Genomic DNA, 21,050 nt, shown 5'->3' with positions numbered 1-21,050 from the left:
TTCTTGGTTCTCTTATATGCAGCTCTCACACTTCCTTCATTCCAACATAGCTAACTCAGACTTTACGTTCTTTTTAACTCCCTTTGAGTTCCTGTTCATCAAGAACTCGTCTACAACTAATTGCTTTTCACAAATTTACAGTTGGTTATTTAAAAATTTTTCCTATTTTGATCCTTCTTTATGAACGCCTGAAAAAGGGAACTGACAGTTGGCATCACACCAGATGACTGGAGTAAAGCATTCCTTTTGTCTCAAACCTCTGCAGAAAAACGAAAAACTGTTGACTAGATGATACAGGTGCCCAGCTCTCTTACATCATATCTACCCCTCTGTATTGCCGAATTGCTTGAGGTGTGGATCAGACCTTGGAACCACGATTCACATTTGGTAGGACTGTCCCTTCCTGAAACCCTTTTGGAACTTTATATTCTCTACATATACGAAAGTTACCAAACATCCTGTGACAGCAACACCGCGAATAACACTTCTCTCTATATTACCCAGATCAATTGCTTTTATCAAGAAAGATTTTTTGGTAGCGGCACATGCTGTTATCCTGAGACACTAGAAAACTCGCCAGCTGCCTTCGATTGTGGAATGGATCAGGGAGATCAATGAGATAATGGCAATGGAGTAGTTGATGGCCGAGGACATGTGCATACCGGAGAAATTCTCCACTATATGGGGCCCCTGGATTATCCTTCAGCAATCTCCAGAGTTTCTTTTTCTTTTCTTTCCCTTACCTCTCCCTTCTACTTCTCTCTCTCAGGTTTTGCTATTTCATATTTGTTAGTAATTTGCCACACCCTGTAATGACACTTCCTATTTCAACTCGATAGACTGTTGCTGCATACTTTTACTGAAACGTCTACTTCCCTATGTGTTGTAGGCAAACCCAGGTACATAGAACATCAGTGGTTCCCAAACTTTTTCAGCTATGAAGCCCTTTTTGAAGCAAAAGTTTCTCGTGGAGCCCCAGCGGGACAGTGTGTGTGGTCATTATAAAAAGGACAGGTAGTAACTCTGGAGCACTGGATGGGTTATTGATATACATTTTATTTAAAATGAACATACTGCGGAATTAAATCCCACACTACATGTCAATATCCGCACGGGTTTTGTGCACATTTGTTTCACAGCGTGTGGATGAGATTTTAAAAATCCCATTCACTTTCCTACTAAATCCATCCTGTGTAGTAATAGTGACTCCCCATATTGGTGGCCCCAGTAGTAATAGTGTCCCCTATTGTAGCCTCATTAGTAATAGTGTCTCCTATCACGGCACCAGTAGTATTAGGGTCCCCCATTGCCACCCTAGTAGTAATAGTGACTCCCCCCCCCCCCCCCCCCACACACACACACAGTGGCCTCAGTAGAAATAGCGACCCCCCCCCCCACAGTGGCCTCAGGAGAAATAGCCCCCCCCCCCCCCACAGTGGCCTCAGTAGAAATAGCGACCCTCCCCCACAGTGGCCTCAGTAGAAATAGCGCCCCCCCCCCCACACACACACACACACACACACAGTGGCCTTAGTAGAAATAGCGACCCCCACAGTGGCTCCAGTAATATTAACCCCACAGTAACATAGTATGTTAGGCTGACTGAAAACAATGTCCATCTAATTCAGCCTGTTTCTACCCATGCCCCCTTGTTGATCCAGAGAAAGGCAATTTAGCTCATTTGAAGGAAAAAATTATTTCCCGAGTCAGAATAATCCCTGGATCAACGTTTGAGTTCCTACTTGACTCCAGGACCCAGATCAACAACCCCGCTGGTCACCTAATGTCTATATCCTGTAATATCATAGCGTTCTAGAAACACATCAAGTCCCCTTTTAAACTCCTCTATGGATTTTGCCATCACCACATCCTCAGGCAGAGAGTTCCACAGTCTCACTGCTCTTACAGTAAAGAACCCCCTTCTGTGTTGGTGATGAAACCTGCTTTCTTCTAAACGTAGCGGATGCCCTCTTGTTACCGTTGCAGTCCTGGGTATAAACAGATCATGGGAGAGATCCTTGTATTGTCCCCTCATGTATTTATACATAGTTATTTGATCGCTCCTTAGCCGTCTTTTTTCCAGGGTGAATAATCCCAATTTTGATATCCTCTTTGGGTATTCCAGTCCTCTCATTCCATTTATTAATTTAGTTGCCCTTCTTTGGACCCGAAAAGCACTACAACATCTTTTCTGACCCTCAGTAATATTAACCCCACAGTAGCTCCAGTATTAATACCCTCCCCCCCAACCTATATACTTACCTTCTCGTAGTCACCACCGCTCTTCCTCTGCTCTGCGCTGATCCCCAATGCACACTTGTCCTCTCGTACGGAACTCAGGAGGAGAGGACTCAAGGGAGGAGGATCCCGGGTTCACACTGACATCAGAGTGTGCATCAGGATCGGTGTCGCAGCATGATTACCGGCAGTGAGCTGTGGCACTCCGCCGGTAATCACTACGCCGTCAGCTGCTCACCACGGAGACCCTCGGATGGAGACCCTGACTGACGCTCGAAAAGCCGCAAGGGCTCCATGGAGCACAGTTTGGGAACTGCTGGTTTACATTACATTATTCTACGTATTTGTCTTTATATATTCTTTCTTTGTGATAACCAATAAACTTTGAAGCATAAAAGTAGGTGACCCGCTGAGTCCGGCGATGTGTTATACTTACCTTCCCCATTGTTCGCCCGCTGTCAGCGCTGGAAGCTACCACTTAATGCATTGAACGGCGCTACTATGTAGTCTGCCCATTCTAATTTTATAAGCAGCGGACCAATTAGCAGCGCCGCTCAATGCGCTGAGCAGCGGTTTTCGATGCTGACCCCAGAAGAATAAAAGGGGTGGTAAGTATAACGCATTTTCACTGGACTCACTGAGTCATCTACTGCCAGCCTATAAGCTTAGTTTATAGAGCTAAAAGTAGGTGACAGAGTCTCTCTAAGACTGGCTCCACTGGGTGATCGCGATTCTGCTGCGAGAAAATTGCGGTAAAATCTCATTTTTATTCACTGCGATTTGTGGGTGTCAATTTTTTATCGCATAAGTCAATGGGACTTTGTAATGTTAAAATCGTTTTGCATCACAACACACATTTGTAGCCTTGCAATGCGATAAAAAGAAGCCTCCATAGGAATACATGAGAGAGAAAACCAAATGGCGCATTGCAGAAAGACAGAGCAAGCCACGATTTTTTATCCTCTCAACTTTGCATCAGTGAAAACATTGCAGATGGGAAGGAAACCATTGTAAGTCATTGGTTTCATATTCTACTTTTTTACTGACTATTGCAGCAGGCGAAAATTGCGCAATTTTCTCGCCCATGTCGAGCCAGCCTAAGGCCTTCCTCACGCAGGTGTTTGCAGAAACGCAGCATTTTTCAATGCTGCGTTTACTGCGGTGTCAGCAGCGTTGGCATGCATTTTTTACAACGTTTTAGCTGCCTGTATAGCACAGCTGAAAACACAGCCAAGGATGCTGAAAAAAAAAAATCAATCCTCACCTAGTGGGCGCTGCCCAGTTGCCTGCCACTGTACGCCGGAGCTCCCGGCACTTGTCATCGTCGACAGAGGGTTTTTTTTGCCAGTGACTGGGTTTGAAGACCCCGCCTCCAGCAAGAGATTGCTCTGATTGGCTGAGCCTGCTGAGTGTCAGTGGGCTGAGTCAATCACAGCCAGCGCTGGATGCACCAATCACAGCCATTCATTGAATGCATCCAGCGCTGGCTCTGATTGGCTCAGCCTGCTGACACTCAGCAGGCTCAGCCAATCACAACAATCTCTTGCGGGAGGCAGGGATTTCAATCCCCGTCATTGGCAATAGATGCTTTGTCGGCTTGACAAGTGCATAGTAGCCTGCCCGAAGCTCCGGAGAGCAGCGGCAGGGACCCCGACGTCTCTAGCTAGGTATTCCTTTTTTTAGGTCGTGCATCTAGCATGTGCGTTTAGCACTGCCAAAAAAATGGTACCAAGTTGTGCCACGTTTTCAGCAGCGCTGAAACCGCTGCCCGTTCATCTCAATGGGCAACGCAGGGCTGAGAACGGCCAAAGATAGAACATGCATCGCTGTCAAAGTGCAGTGTTGTGTGATCAGCCCCATTGAAATGAATGGGAGAGTTGGACAGTGTTTAGCGCTGCGCTGAAAAGGCAGCACTAAACGCTGTACGAAAATGCCTGTGTGAGGGAGGCTTAAAGGGGTTGTCCCGCGGCAGCAAGTGGGTCTATACACTTCTGTATGGCCATAATAATGCACTTTGTAATATACATTGTGCATTAATTATGAGCCATACAGAAGTTATAAAAAGTTTTATACTTACCTGCTCCGTTGCTGGCGTCCTCGTCTCCATGGTGCCGACTAATTTTCGCCCTCCGATGGCCAAATTAGCCGCGCTTGCGCAGTCCGGGTCTTCTGCAGTCTTCTATGGAGCCGCTCGTGCAGAATGCAGGCTCCGTGTAGCTCCGCCCCGTCACGTGCCGATTCCAGCCAATCAGGAGCCTGGAATCGGCAATGGACCGCACAGAAGAGCTGCGGTCCACGGAGACAGAGGATCCCGGCGGCCATCTTCAGCGGTAAGTATTGAAGTCACCGGAGCGCGGGGATTAAGGTAAGCGCTCCGGTAAGCTTTCTTTACCTCCCTGCATCGGGGTTGTCTCGCGCCGACCGGGGGGGGGGGGGGGGGGGGTTGAAAAAAAAAAAAAAAACGTTTCGGCGCGGGACAACCCCTTTAAGGAATGATGATTGGTTGCTATGTGCAACAAACACAGTTTTTACACGTTTTCGATAAATGAGGTCTATTATATAATCCAGTGTTTCCCAACTCCAGTCCTCAGCGACCCCCAGCAGGTCAGGATATCCTCAGTATTGCACAGGTGATGTAATTATTGTCGGTGCCTCAGACATTGCCACAGATGTTCTTACTGTAGGATATCCCGAAAACATGACCTGTTGGGGCTCCATGAGGACTGGAGTTTGGGAAACACTGATATAATCTGTGGTAAAATAAGATGCTTTATGATTCAGCAGGGTGAATAATTTAGATGTGTGGTGGATCTGGAATGCCTCAGAAAAAAACAGAAACCAATCAGACAAGTCAAGCCAGAAGCAAAAAAAAAATTACTGCAAGCGAGTGAGACAAGCGAACAATGTGAGCAACAATTTAAGCATGAGTGGGAAAGAGCCAGGACATCAAGGGCTGCAGAGACCCCAGGACAACATGATGCCAGAGTTCAAAGAGAGGGAACGAGCCATGATCTAAAGGGATACCCAAGCAACACTGGGTGTATAAGCTAGTTAGTATTTAATAATCTCTTTGGCTGCTTATAAGGCCTTATGTCCACAGGCGGATTTGATTTGTGGTATCTGCACGGGTCACCCGCGCAGAAGATCTGCAATTCTCAATTCAAAGTGCCCATAGGGAAGCATTGGCATCCGCAATTGAATTTAAGCATGCAGTTTTGATTTGAGGACCGTTTAGTGCTGAATAAAAAATCACAACATGTTCCATTTCAGTGCGGATTCCGTGCGGACGGGCTCTATAGAAGTGAATGGGTACGGGCGATCCGCAGTGCATCTCCAAATACAATTGTGGATACACTGAGGATTTTAAGGTTAAAATCAATTAGGGAGGTGGCGAAACAGGCTGAGAGGTGGGGTTGCGGATTTTTTTCCGTGCGGATGATCGTCAGTGCATGTGCACGGAAAAACCAATACATCCGCGATCTCTTGCAAATAGTTTCCGTAGGTCTCCAAATGCAGAAATCCGCATGCGGAATCCAATCCGCCTGTGGACATAAGGCCTAAGGCCCAATACACTTGGGTGGGTTTTTGCTGCGGAATCCGCAGCAATGTCCGTCCATAGCATGCAATGTAAAATGATTCTTCCACGCACACGAGCAGAAATCACTTGCAATTTCCGCTCACAGAGGAAGAATCGCAGAATGCTTTATTTTGGTGTGGTACTCGCATGGACGTTGCAGTCAATAGAGACTGTCCGGCCCGCGCCGATTCCAGATTGTCAATTTCGAAATCGCCGGGGATCCACATCATCCCAGGCATGACATTCTCTGCATGCACAAGTACAGGGGGTCACCGACCGGCACAGGGCCTGATTCCACTGCGTGATCCCACATGCAGAATCCGACCGGGTGCCCGGCCAGTGACCCCTGGGTACTTGTCCAGATCTGTCTTGTGGATGTGCTGGCCGGCAAATGTGCAGTACAGATGACGCTGCGTCGTCGCTAGGCGCAACATGGATCGGCAGGCTTCCATTGACTTCAATGGAAGCTGTCCACGTGGAATCTGCACCGAAATAGGACATGCTGCATTCTAAGTGATTAAAAAGTTGTATGTACCCCAAAATACAACGTACAGTTCCCCCTACAACAAACAAGCCCTCACACATCCCTATATTTTTTTTTGTTTCTCTCCACTTAAATATTTTTAATTTTTAAGCTTTTCAAGTGTTCCGCAAAACGAAAAAAAAACAAGCCCTCCTATGATCCTAATGTTGGCCGAAAAAAAAAAAGTTATAGTTCTTAGGATGAGAAAATGAAAAAGAAAATTTGAGAACTGCCTGGCCAATAAAGGGTTAATATCAATGAATCTGTAGCTATAAACAAGCTATGATGCCGCTTCATAGGCTTGAAAAAGAGCGATGAGGAGTGAAGATTAAAGCTGCACAAAATCCTTCCCGACCGTAAGGGATTAAAAAAAAACAACGAAAAAGCTGCCAGCAGTGACAGTTGGTCACGTGACGCCGTTACTCACTCTCCAGCGGCCGCTCTGGTTGGGTGTCGCAGTTTCTGGTCGGACTGCATTGAGCGCTGCACAACTGCTGACAGCAATGACGGGGAGATGGCTGTTTCTCCCGAGGAGCGGGCGGTGATCGGCCCGCCGGGTGTCGCGGGGGGTTAGACTGCTGTCCGTGCCGGGTGACACGTCAGGATGCCGGGGCTGCAGCTGTTCGGCCGCCGCTGGGCTATAGCCAGTGATGATCTGGTCTTCCCCGGAGCTTTTGAGCTGCTGATCCGGTTCATCTGGTGAGTGATCAGATCTCCCCCTACCCCTGGTGGTGTTTGCTGAGGGTTGTAGTCCCCCTGGTGATGTGTGCTGAGGGTTGTTTCCCCCCCCCCCCTTCGTTGCTGCTGGGATATGACTATTGAGCTTACCGCATAGCTCACGTGACTGGTGTCATTTACTAACGAGTCACGTGACCAGTGTGACTGGTTGAGTTAATAAACAGGATGTGTCTGGCTGTGGGACTACAATACCCAGCAGGCGGTGGTTGGGATCTGTGCTTGTTATGGGGGCTTCTGTAGGGTTTCTTTCCATTAAAGGGGACACTTTGCTGACTGTTTCAGCCATTGAAGTCTACAGGAAATCTCAAAACATCGGATCAGCGCAGTTCCCTATACGTCCTCTAGGCTGTAACAGAGTGTAGCTGCTGAAGCTGTGATTGGACGCCCCTGTTCCCAGGACAGATGAGGTCCCAGCGGGAAGACCCTCACTGATTGGGTCTTTATGACATATTACATTGGTCCTATACTTAGTTTACAGAGACCCCCCCCTTTAAATGTTCTCCCTATACCGCCTACTGTACTAAAATAAAAGGCTTAGTACTTCCCCCTCCTCTGTCGCCACGATCCAGAGCTATAGTCTCGCTGTGGTCCCAGTATTGTGGTAGATAATGTCAGCAGAAGTCAATGTTCTGAATTCCTGGCATCATGGTGCCCAGGATGTGAGCGCTGATGCCTCTGTTTGGCTGCAGCAGTCAGGTGACTGTTACTGACGTCATCTGCCACAACAAACACTGGGACCACAGCGGGCTATAGTGTTGGATCATGGCGACAAAGAAGGGGTAAGTACTGATCCTTTGCTTGTCTTAGCATAGTTGGTGGTATAGCAAGCATCTTGTCCGGTCACCAGACAACCCCTTTAAGAGCTTCTGTAATACATGGAATAGTGCACCTTTATAGGGTATGATGGAGAAAAACAGTGTCATGATGGAGCACAACTGTCAAAAGTGCTTCCCATTCCTGATTCCAGATCATCCTAGGATAGAAGCAGAATCTAAACAGGGTGCCCGATGTCCAGTCCCTGAATATAGGACCTCTTCCACAGGCGAGCTGGTAAATGTCTGGTCACTGGAGGTCCAACTGGTGGCACCCCCAAGTCCATGAGGGTATTAGTGTATCTTGATGCCACCAGGAAGTCCTGGTGAAGTCAAGATTGACAGGGGGTGACGCCCCCTGTACCTGTGGGATGAAGAGCAGGGTGGGCTGTAGGTCCTGGAAGGCCACTAAATGTAGCAGAAACACGCATACAGCAGCCCCCCGCAGCAGCTGCAAAGGGCTTCCTCGCTAGGGACCCAGAAGCCAGATCTCCCCTGGCTGCTCGAGCCCCGCTGCCGCTGGCCCCAAAAAGGCCCCCTCCTCCATCGCAGCCGATGTAATTTTCAAGCCCATACAGGGAGCCCTACAGGGCCGCCGGCCGCACACTTCAGGAACACAGGGCTGCCCCGGCCGAAAAGCGGCGAGCGCTCCACTCCCCCACCTTTCACATCTGCGCCGCTGCAGGGAGGCCACATGACCGCCGGGAGAGACAGTGAGAGCCGGCACCTGCACAGTCCTGAAGCACACGCTGCCCCCAGTTCCCAATTGGCTAGCACTTCATACCAAGTGTCTAGAAGCACACCAGTGATAACAGTGCGCACAACGTACCCAACACCCTCGGGGGACTGGCAAATGCACCGCGTGTCCCGGAGCAACTGAAGGCTACAGCTGCGGAACAGTCACAGCGAGCTGAGTAACACACAGACAGAGGTCGCCTCACTTACGTGCAACGCCGCTTCAGCCATTCCTGCAGGTTAGAGGACCTTTACCTATTGCGTCCATCGGGAGCTAGGGGTGTGAGAGGGGCGTTTTCCATGTCAAACCCCTAACTTCCGGTGGCGTCAAGGTACACTAATACCGACCATGAGAACACTGCTCCCCCTAGTGAATGGAGTAGCATTGCACATGCTTGACCACCACTCCACTTACTATCTATGGAGATGGAGTCCCATAAGAGTGTTGAGGTGACGGTCACACATGAGCACTAGGCCCTGGGGGACTCGGAGAGCACCATTCTCATGATCCGTGGGATTCCTGGTGGTCGGACCCCTAACTGTCCATCTTGTGGATAGCTGATAATTGTATGTAGTGGGAAAACCAATTTAAAGGGGTTATACTAGGATCACAAGATATCTACTTGTTGTGCTGCAAGGAGCAAGAGTTTGGTTTGGATAGAGCTTTAAAGAGAGCAAGACAATAAGGAAGGTTTAACAATGTTATGGGAATAAATCATATTCCAGAAGATTTCACTGATCTGCTCCAAATTGGTTATAATGAGAAGCGTCATGCATGAATATATGTATTTGAATTTCCAAAACTATACTTCTCTCAACAGCACTCGCCACACTTCCAAATACGTATATGGTAATTGGTGCACGCCTCAGGAGGGACTGGATCCCAAATCCCATGCAATTCCAGGAAAGATAGATTGTAAAGGCAGCACTCCGCACAGCGATAAATAATCAACATGTGACCTTTATTAAGTCCATGGTCCTAAGCGTCAGCAACGTTTCAACCCTGACCGGATCTTTTTCATACTGGTGTGTGTGTGTGTGTGTGTGTGTATATGTATATGTGTGTGTATAACACACATACATTTAACTAGGCTGATATAAGAAACACATATATAGTATTACTACTACAACAATAATAGTTTATTCAAATTAAGTGATAATTGAACATCGTGATGAATAATTACCATTCTATATACAAGGGATAAAGGTTACACCTTACATCACTGGGAGGCAGCATCATCTGCCTTGTAGAACAGCAGCCGCGAAGCCCACTTTCAAACTGTGCTAAGATACGGAACTTTTCTCCAGGAAACTGTACCGACAAGTAGGGCACCCCCTCACTTGTTTGAATGGCTTCTGTCTTGGCTCCGGAATGTAAAACCTTTCTACTCTCTTAGCACAAAATGGCTATGTGTCTATTTTCTAGTCCTCATGACCGAAGGAAGCCAGTGTATTATGTCATGAGACAGAAAGCAAACATATTGTGTGCAAACGTAACTTAAATATACAGTTACATCATATTATACAACATGAATGTTTATCCTCCTCCCAGATGCACAATAACATGACTCTTTCCGGACTCGCCCTCAGCATGGACTGCAGCTCTCTGTCCAGGACAGAAGAACTCTGTTCATGCATGGCTGAGAGAATTAAAATGGAATCTAAATAATCCCAGGATCAGCATATTCCTGACTCCCCTAGCCACGGGATAGGCGATGACTAGTGGTCACCGAGGGAGGTCTACTGATTGCGAGGTGAGAGGAGCAGCACGTAATCGGCTGCAGATCCGCAGCGGATTCTGAGTCAAAATCCGCACCAGTTGTTTGGATCTCCACTATGTTTTTGATGCACAAATGTTGCAAATTTTTTCTCCTAAATTTTCAGCTGTGGAAAGTCGGCATCATTTGCGCCATGAGCGGACGCACCGTTATGGAACTCTTTTTTTTCTGTGTCTCTGCTTCAAAATAGAAAAACACTTCTGCTTAGAAGTGCTCCAGTGACCGGGCGAACACCTACTGTTCCTGGAAACTCGTTAGCACATTTAGTTTTTTATGTAAGTGTAGGTCACAATTGTTTATATCATAAAGCCAGTTTATATGTTTTACAACAATCTTTATGTAATAAAAAATTGTGACCTACACTTACATAAAAAACTAAATGTGCTAACGAGTTTCCAGGAACAGTAGGTGAGCGCCCGCTTTATTCTTGTATGTACCAAGAGAACTGCAGTGAGTACGGGTGAACTTCACTCTGATCCCGCCATGTAATCTGCATGAACTCCGCCTTGTGTTCATTTCTGTGCCATTGTACTTACCATGGGAATTTAAAATCCCCAGCCCAGAAAAAGTGACACTAGAGGTGAGTCTGCGCGCGTGGGGCCAGGGGGCGGGCGGCCCGCGCCTGGGTTAACGCTAATCTGCCTGTGGATCCCAGGTATGTCCAACTGTACATTAAAGGCCAGTATGTGAAGGTCAGCCATTACACACTGACGTGGATTCTGTTGGCAATTTATGTCATATTGTTCCTCGTGGAAAGTGCAACTTGACCATAACATAAGGACCCTTCACATGGGTGTATTTGCGCATGCGGAGAATAAAACCCATTGATTTCAACCTGTTTATTCACATGCCTGTATTTTTTCTGCACACTTCAGTCGCCATAAAAGTCAATAGGGATGCGAGCAATACACTAGAACAGCGATGGCGAACCTTTTAGAGACCGAGTGCCCAAACTGCAACCCAAAACCCACTTATTTATAGCAAAGTGCCAACACGTCAGGGTACGGAGCTTGTCACAACGTCAATAGACAGGGAGGAACGCCATGTTTGTTTGTTTTTGTTTTTTTTGCCTAGCTGGTACTCTGGAGTACCATTTGTGCGAATTTTGACTGGAAATCAGTTGCGTACCTGCAGCTGATTTCATGTTATGCAGCGCTCCCCTCACCTCCTCCGTAGGCTTCTTGCTGTCAGCACTCCCCTCAATTCCGCCAAGTGTAAACATACCCCCAAGTCATCTTGAGGTATACTGCCATGTGCAGAGTGGCCCCACTAGAAATGGTGTCCCCCTCAGTAGCAATATTAACCTTACAGTAGCCCCAGTAGTGATAGCCCCCCCAAACCATACAATTACCTCCTCCTTGTAGTCAGTGCCACTTCTCCTTTTTTTGGCGCTACTGAAAAGCTTCCTCTCTTCTCCTCTCCTGCGGAGTTAAGTAGGAGAGGTCAGGGGAGGAGGATCCTGGGTGCACACACTGACGCCAGAGTGTGCACCAGGATCAGCGCGCTACGTTATTACCGTCCGGAGAGCCGAAGCACCCCGGCTGGTATCATTATCTGGGTGAGCAGCTGTCAGCATGCGTGCCCCAGGTTCGCCACAACAGCACAAGGAGATGTGTGAAACACTGTGTAGGAAAAAGAACTTATTAGGCTAATTAGCCATTCCAATCAGTATGTCTTTGTTCGCGGCATGCAAATGAACATGCCTTGGGGCGCAAAAAGTACAGTAAAATACACCAGTGTGTGCAAAATAAGTGGTTCACACAGGTTTGCTGCACACGATAATACGCATATGCTTGTGTGAAGGTGGCCTAAAAGTAGGTCCACAGCATTTCCATTTCCGGTACATGTGGACATAGTGTAAGGTATAAGGGAGTCTTGTTGGACAACTCTCTAACGGGGGCAGCTCAACTTTCTTCCAATGATATTGGGGGAAAAGAAAGATGGAGGAAGTTGAATTTTCAGACCTCAATCTTTTTGTTTCCCAAGAAACAAGCCGGTGCCTGAGCGGTCTGTCAGTGGCTTACCTCCTCAAACACGTGAACGTCCGGCCAAGCTGAACACTCGTGTATGGGGCAGCTGGGGGAACTGTTGTCGGATCTACGATTGTCTGTCTGAAGTTGTTGAGTATACGGGCAGCTTTAGACTTTTTTTGTACTGAAGCTCTAATGTTTTTGAGGGAGCAGCGAGGTCCTTTGATGTCCCCCACTTTGCGCATGTATTTGCCTCAAAGTCCTAGATCCATTCAGTCGTGGATATATTTCTATGCTGAAACCAACGGGAGCTTGAAAATCTATATCAAAATCCGGCAGTAAGCTAGAACGCTGCATCCGAAACCTGCAAGTTAACGTGGATTGGTAAACCTTGAATGTTTGTGTCTCTTTAAAGCGGCCTGTAACCGTACTTTTATACATCTCGTGTGGTGACCACCATGGGGTCTACTGCTAAGAAGGAAAAAGCTTGGTACATTTCACCGCAAAACCGTAGAGTGACTTTCGGGCCTACCTCCGCTACTTTGATGACATCCTAGTCATCTGGACCAACTCCGAACAAGAACTAATAAAATTCCATGAGAGATTCAGGGCATTTCACCCAACATAAACCTGACCATCAACTTTATGGACACCGCACATTTTCGTTTACTGCTAACTTTTGCAGCAAGTATAAGTGAGGGCGCCTGCACACGAGCGGAATTTCCGCCGCGGTATTTCAAGCGCATTGTCTGGCCGCGGCCAATATACTTCTATGGGGATCCGCAGTTGTCCCCAGACAGACGGATTTGCATCGCGGATTTTCACGTGCTATTAAAAAACCACAGCATGTTCTAATTTGGGTCGGATTCTGTGCGTGGAGACTCCAATACAAGTGAATGGACGCGTTTTTTCACACAGTACATCCGCGGTCCAGCTGCGGATGAAGACATTGGTTGCTATGACATTGGAGGAAGTAGGCGTGGTAGGAGGCGTCCAGCACACAGCACAAAGCTCCACAGGCAAATTTTAGCCGCACCACTGCCCTTAGTCACCGCAGCCACCAGCCTAGTGGTTTTTATGCTGTTGGGTTACTATATGGGACGGCTGCTGGGTTTTTCGCAACACAGCCGCATATATCCGCGCGTGATTTTTCACGCATCCACACCTACCCGCAAGCACATTTAGGTGCAATACGCAGGTCTCCCGCGTGTGAAAATCCGCCAGCGTAATCTGGAACGCTCGTGTGCAGGGGGCCGCGGGATTTCCGCCACTGAAAGCCTGCATAGCAGTGCATTACAATACGCACTCCTATGCAGACGGTGTGCGAAATGTCGCGCGGCAAACAAACCGCGGCATGCGAGCCCCGCACAGAAATGTCACTCACCCAGCCGCCAGCTCCGGTCTGCGCATGCGCCGGCTGCCCGGCAGCAGGCACATGAAAGAGCCGAGGCCGCTGGGCGCGGGTAAGTACGCGCTCCTCCCTGCAGGTGCTCGGGTCAGGTCCCGTGGCGAGAATCCTCGCCGCTGGATCCGACCCGCTCGTCTGCAGGCGGCCTTAACCATATAAAAACCTTGTGCTCTGCCTGTTCTTGCCATGAAACTTCTAGACAGCGTGCGGGTACCACACTTTAGCACAACATATATAGTAAGGCCGGCTTCCCACGGCCGTGACGGGCTCCCCCCAGAGACCCTAATACTTACCTCCGGATCCAGCGTCTTCCGTCCCGCATCAAGCTTCAGTGCGCATGCGCAATAGAGTGCGTGATGCGCCGGCCGCATCATATGACACGGCTGGCGGTGGGTGGGGAAACGGTTTCACGCTATTTTCCGCTGTGCTACAGCGGAAGATAGCGTGACGGATGGCTTCCATTGACTGCAATGGAAGCCGGCCGCGCGTACACCCGCGGCAAATAGAGCATGCCTCGGGTGATTTCACGGTGCGGAATTCCGCAGTGGAATTCCACACCGTGAGCATTGAGCTATTAGGTTCAATAGAACCTAATAGCTGCGGGCAACGCAGTGGATTTTCGCCGCGTATTACGCCGCAGAAATCCGTCCGTGGGAAGGAGCCCTAAGGCCGCCTGCAGACGGGCGGGTCGGATCCAGCGGCGAGGATTCTTGCTGCGGGACCCGACCCGAGCGCCTGCAGGAGCCAGCGTGTACTCGCCCGCGCCCGCCCGCTTCGGCTGTTTGATGTGTCGGCTTGCCGCGCAGCCGGTGCATGCACAGAACGGAGCCGGCGGCGGGTGAGTGACATTTCTGTGCATAAATAGAGCATGCCACGATCTGTTTGCCGTGCGATATTTCGCGCAGCGGAAATTCCGCGGGGGATCCCGCCGCGGAATTTCCGCTCGTGTGCAGGCGGCCTTATAGAAGGAATTTTCGAACATATTAATGGATGTTGTAACACACGTGATCACGCTGTATTTTCTCTTCTTTTCCAGGTGGGTCGGGATGTTGGTCCTCTACTCCATCCATAAGGGGCACTTTGATTGTGCCGGGGGCCCCTTACTACAGAGCTATTTCATCGTACTTCTTGTCATGCTGGGCGCCATTATCTGCTCCATGTCGGCAATCGTCTACGTCAGTATGCAAGGTGGGCACATCTCATTCTAACGGGTTTCTTCCTTGTTGGTTTAGTACGGTGCAGTGAGCAGCGGTGTTGCTTTGCATTATACTCTGAAGGAGAAAACCCAACGCTGTTCTGTAGGGAGCAGAACATTTTCACCCCTCCTGCTTGCTCTCCTATTGCTCTGCCTGTTACATGTCACATTTGTTTTCTTTCTGAACCAAAAAGATAAGGATGGACAATGTCTAAGGTCCTCCCCAGATAGCGACAGTTACTGCATGGGAAGGTGGAGGGACAAAGGATAAAGTACAGCGCTGTATCTTTATGTCTATGGAGCCTCCTGAAATCATTCAGGATTATATGTAATCTGATCGCTTTTGCAAGTTCTGTCTCCTCCTCCTCTGAAGAATTTTTTTATTTCTTGCTGGAGATGATATAGGAAAAAACACGTATATGCGAATAGCTTCATGCAGAATTGTAATGGAGTATATAGCATGCTTGTACATGTAAGTAAACTAGAACCTTTCACATAAGACTTAGGCCTGATGTGCATGGGCAGGTTTGATTTGAGGGAGATCCATAAATCAAGCCGCCCATAGGGAATCACGGGCGCCTGCAAAATAATTTAAACATGTGGAATTGTTTTGCGGACCTTTTGGTCCAGAAAACAAATCGCTGCATGCTCAGTATTTCTGCGGATCCCTCACTGACTACTTCCACTGAAGTCACTGAAAGCTGTCTGATCTGCAGCTGACACTGCAGAAGTGCCACGGATCCCGCGGAAAAGCAGGAGTTAAACAAACAAAAAAACCTCCTACTGCACACGTGTGAAGGTGCGCCGGAACACATCCACCGTACAGTAGAAAGAAGATCCGTCCGGGGCGCAAAAGACCTGTACAGATCTAGAACTGGTAAAATAATGCCCTCTTCCACGGGCAGGGTGGAAATCCACTGATGGCTCCTGCCCACGGAGTCCAATCTGCCCATGGACTGGAGGCCTTAGGCCCGGATTTGATTTGCAGCATCTGCACTGGTCACCCACGCGGAAAATCCACAATTCAAAGCGACCATAGGGAAATATTGGCGTCCGCAACTAAATGAAAGCAGGCGGATCGTTGGGTGTGGAAAACAAATCGTAGCGTGCTCCATTTCAGTGCCAATTCTGTGTGGATGGGCTCCATAGATGTCTCTGCCCCCGGATCCACACTGATCAAATCTTCTGACGGGTCGTCATATCATCAGACATTTGCTGAAATTTTAATTGCCCTTTAACCCCTTAAGGACGGGCTATTTTGGTCATAAGGACATGACGATCCTTTGTGGATTTTCATCTCCTGTTCATAAGCCATAACGTTTAGTATTTTGAGCGCCATATGAGGGCTTGTTTTTTGTGTGTTGAGCTGTAGTTTTTATTGGTACCATTGTCGGGCACATGTAATGTATTGTAAAACTTGGAGCGAAACCATCAATTCTGCAGTTTTATTTAATTTTTTCCTTACAGCATTAATCATGGAGCGTAAATGACACGATTTATTTTCCGTGGGCTGGCAAACTTTTTTTTTTTTTCTTCTGGTTTTTGCCCTTTTCAACAATTCCAAGGAATCGGCTGGACAGCTTGGCTGCACGCTATTTTGCTGGAAAATGGTATAGTGTACTCCCTGAAGATAAAGTAGTGCAATGGACTGAAGTACCTCATCAGCATAACTGTGTGCCATCACTGTGCCCCTAATGTGTACTAGAGGTGATCAGCTGATGGCGCCTCAGACCATGACTTCAAGGTGACGAGCTATGTGGTGGTCCAAAATGGTGGAAGGATCAGCCGGATTACCACGACCCTCTCTCGGCAATTACTGGCGCTGTGGAGACAGTCTCCCAATTAGTCGATAAACACTACTGCAAGGTAGCTGTGGAGAGACCCCACTGCAAGTGTTCATGATAAGGGTATAGTGTGAGGGGTGGCCTTGGCTGCAGATGGCTTGTCCACAAACCTGCCTCAGCCGATCTTCAAGAAATGGTCATACTGTAGCATCCGTATCTGTACGTATACTTTAGCATTTCGCCGATTGTGGAGCTGCTACTACATGATGCATCAATTTGCACATTGGGATGTTCATCTTAGTGCTGCAGTCTGACTAGGATGGTGCACATTTCATTCTGCAGTCTCCAAATCCGACCCATGGGTGATGTGTAGAGATGAGCGAGCGTACTCGGAAAAGCACTACTCGCTCGAGTAATTTGCTTTATCCGAGTATCGCTGTGCTCGTCCCTGAAGATTCGGGTGCCGCTGCGGCTGACAGGTGAGTCGCAGGGGAGAGCGGGCGGGAGAGAGGGAGAGAAAGATCTCCCCTCCGTTCCTCCCCGCTCTCCCCTGCAGCTCCCCGCTCTCCCCTGCTGCTCCCCGCTCCGTGCCAGCACCCGAATCTTCAGGGACGACCACAGCGATACTCGGATAAAGCAAATTACTCAAGCGAGTAGTGCTTTTCCGAGTACGCTCGCTCATCTCTAGTGATGTGGCATTCTGTTGAGTTTCTGCTGCGCTATGATGAAGCAGCCAACGGGCTGTACATGGCCCCCTGATTAAACCTTTAGTAAACTCACCCATTTGATGAAATGGCTCCCAGTGGCGTCTTGGAGGCATCTTTATCTAGACACAAAGCCGTTTTGTGGACGTGACAGTGTCTACAAAGTTTGCTTCAAAAATGGATGTGTCGTCATCGTCACCACCATCCAATCACTCGGTCTTTTGAGATGGTGATTGTCGGTGTAGTTTAGCCATTTGCAGCTCTGACAATATGTGAGACTGCAGCTCTCAGGGCATCTTGACAAGCATCCTGGGAGTTGTAGTTGGACCACAGTTAGCAGGGCCCTAGCCTGGACACATTGCTGTATATTGGTTATGTTTTGTAATTTTGTTTTTTCACATTTTATCTTTTGGCAGGTACAATATCCAACCCGGGGCCCAGGAAGTGCATGCCCAAACTGGTTTACATCCGCATGGCCCTTTATCTGCCAGAATGTGCATGGGCCATTATGGGAGCAATCTGGGTGTCTGACAATGGGGTCAAGTGTGACAAAACACTGGTGCATGTCATTCTGCTTACTGTTATTGCCAGGTAAGAGCTGAAATTCAGTTTTTTTACAAAATTCGGTGAATTGTTTTAAATGTATATTTTCCATTCATTATGCCGCTATCTCCTCAGTATTCATAAGTGAGCTCCTGTTATCTTGGTTAGTTATTCCTTTCCTAGCCGCCGCCTCCTCAGAGGGTCATGGGATTTCAATTCTGATCAGCTCAGATCATTTCAGATTAATTGACTATGAACTTCAGACATAAACCTGTATGATGCTATTACATGCATCTACCACAGATACTACCTAGAGGGGGACACAGGCACTCCTCTCACAGTTACGGATGATGATGATCACACAGCTCCTGTCAGACTGGTATAATAGAGGAGCTCACAGCTCATCCTTCTGACTGTATATCTATAGTCTGTAGCTTATTTAGGTGATTTATAGAAGGTAATGATAATTAAAATGTCCACCCAGAAGGCAGAAATGGTATAGCCTCTAGCTAATGCTGTGCTGATGCATCATGGGATTGACTTGAAAGTAAATGTAAAAAAAAATCTCAGCATCAACATGGTGCCTGATGAGCATCAGACAGGGGGCTGCACTACATGGAAGTGGTTGGAGTACACAGAGCAAACCTTCAGAGTGTCACGGGTAATTAGGTGAGGTGGGGGGAAGGGGAGGCATGGGCAAAATGTGTTTTTTATCTGGAAGGGCCTTTTACTTTCTACAACAGTTTTGAAAATCACTGCCATTCTCGCTAGTTAGTTTTTGCGACTAGAAGGTGGGTAGGATGTTGGCCATGTGGAGAAAATGTAGTTGTAATGAAAAATAATACAGCAATCGCTTAGAAGTTTGTAGCGGCCGCTTGAGTGGTTTTCTTCATTGGTCTGTGGATGAACTCTATATTGCTGACCAGTCTCTGATCTCTTAGAATGATCTAGCTAGTGGGTATAATACCCCGCTCCCCAAACTCCCAGCCAAATAGAATGAAGGCTGATAGTGCTATCTGACTGATGCCAAACTAGTGCGGTGTAGCAGATCCGGTGTTCCCTCGTTAGGATCAGAGGTTTTTATTGGCCTAATATGAAACCATTGCTATAAATTGGGTTTTTCTGAGCCTTAAAGTTTGGTATCAGAAACATTTGTCACCCAGCAGGAAAAAAAAAAAGGGACTTGGCTGAAGCCGCCTGATAAATATCACATTGAGCAAGTTTAGGACTTTCTTCCAAAAAAGCATGAACACTTGGACATGTCCACCAGATACGCAGATGGTCGCCTGGTACAGTACACCCACCGTAACAGAGATTTGACGCCCCCGCAAATTTATTGAGGACATAATGAGCACAGTGGAAACCCTTAACAGCAGCCTACACAAGTTAGACCTGATGGCTGGCTCTGGTGACCATCTCTGCAGTAGTTCGGGGGAAACGTGCACTTTACTAATAGCAACAACGCAGAAAACTAGTCCTCCACATTCATGAGCTGCAGCTAGCCACCCCACCCTGCCCTCCAGCCAATGGTTGACAGCTCTCTGCACAGGAATAGGCAGACAGCTGTCAACCAAAGGCTGGAGGTTGGATGGGGAAAGCCTACAGCTTATGCATGTCGAGGACTACTTCTTGTAGTCCTGTGTTTGTGTGCGGTCACATCTTATCAGTAAGTTTCTCCCAAAATATTGCACAGATATACACAGCCGACTGTAATCAGGGTGACTGTCACTATGCTGCTCTCAGAAAGCACTGCAGAAAGATGTAGCTTTTCCCCTACAGTAATATTACAGGTCACCCATTCAAATGATCTATGTAGTGAATGTACATGCGGCGTTCTTCTGTAGGATGTTGTGTGGCATTAGTTCGAATGTTTGTATGGGGAGGGGCAGTGCTAGTAGATATTAGGTAGACCAGACCATTTGGGGGGGGCGGCAGTTCTAGTAGATATCATTAGGTAGACTAGACCATTTGGGGGGGGGGGGGGGGGGCGGCAGTTCTAGTAGATATCATTAGGTAGACCAGACCATCAAAGTGCATAGTAGACTGGAACACCTAATAAAAGGCAGACAAGACGCCAGATCCCATCTCCTGCCATCTCTATTACAGCTGGATCATCATGCTATTTACCACTATAGCGGTCGTCTTCGTATTTGATCCGCTGGGCCACAAGAAAGCGTTATATTATGAGAGAGACGAAGATCACAACCTGGAGAGCAGCCAGTCCGAACAGCTAATGTACAACTTTAAGAAGACGGCTACTAGGGTGTGGGAGACACGCATCCGCCTGCTCTGCTGCTGCATAGGCCGGGACAATGACAACAGGGTGGCATTCTCTAGCATTGCAGAACTCCTCACAAGCTACTTTGCTGTAAGCTGTTCTATATGATGGGGGTTGTAGCTTAATGTTTCATTGTAAAATGGCTTTTACGTAAAGGGAATCTGTTATGAGGGCTTTTCCCCTATAAATGTAGGCTTCTTTATGATGAGATGCATTATTGGGTGCCGTTGCCTTCACTTCATGTACCACGCAGGGCACAGACATGAGCATATTGCATTCTTTGCTTCCCAAATATGGACAAGCTTAAGTCAAATAACATATGATCTAATGTCTAGATCATCTATATACAAAGAGATTTACCTATACAAGTTATACTTGAAGGTCTCAAGCGCTGCTCTGATTCTCTTGGTCATGCAGCGCTCTCTCAGCCCATTTAAGAAGTTGCTTGACTTATTCAGCTATGGTCTCAATAGGCTCCTCATGTCTTAAAAAATAGAAACCATCTTAAACTCTCCTCTCCTGGCTCCCCGTAGTGTCCAGCGCCGCTGCTCTGGGCCTCTCCTCTGATTTAATGTTTACAGGCTGCAGCAGCTCTGAAATTGGCTGCAGCAGCCTGTGACATCCCAAACAGTCTGTAAACATCACCACTCCAGGTCTTCACTTTGATAGGAGTATAAACTGGTTTGTTATTTTAAGACAAGGAGAGGCTATTAAACTATTTGAAGTCAGACAACACCTTTTTTAATTCTATTAGTGAAATTAGAACT

The 21,050-nt window shown here is 47.8% G+C and overlaps 1 protein-coding gene across 1 annotated transcript in view; it reads left to right on the top strand.

The window, feature by feature from the left end:
* Positions 1-6,899: 6,899 nt before the first annotated feature.
* DAGLB (diacylglycerol lipase beta) overlaps positions 6,900-21,050 on the top strand; it is a 32,072-nt gene continuing 17,921 nt past the window's right edge. The window contains exons 1-4 of the mRNA XM_066576269.1: positions 6,900-7,037; positions 14,816-14,967; positions 17,879-18,053; positions 20,112-20,373. Of these exons, the coding sequence (XP_066432366.1) occupies positions 6,943-7,037; positions 14,816-14,967; positions 17,879-18,053; positions 20,112-20,373 (684 nt within the window). The 5' untranslated portion in view covers positions 6,900-6,942. The remainder of the gene's footprint in view (positions 7,038-14,815; positions 14,968-17,878; positions 18,054-20,111; positions 20,374-21,050) is intronic.

Source organism: Eleutherodactylus coqui, chromosome 8 (genome assembly GCF_035609145.1).
Source record: "Eleutherodactylus coqui strain aEleCoq1 chromosome 8, aEleCoq1.hap1, whole genome shotgun sequence".
NCBI lineage: Eukaryota > Metazoa > Chordata > Amphibia > Anura > Eleutherodactylidae > Eleutherodactylus > Eleutherodactylus coqui.
This window is presented reverse-complemented; position numbering and strand designations above follow the sequence as displayed.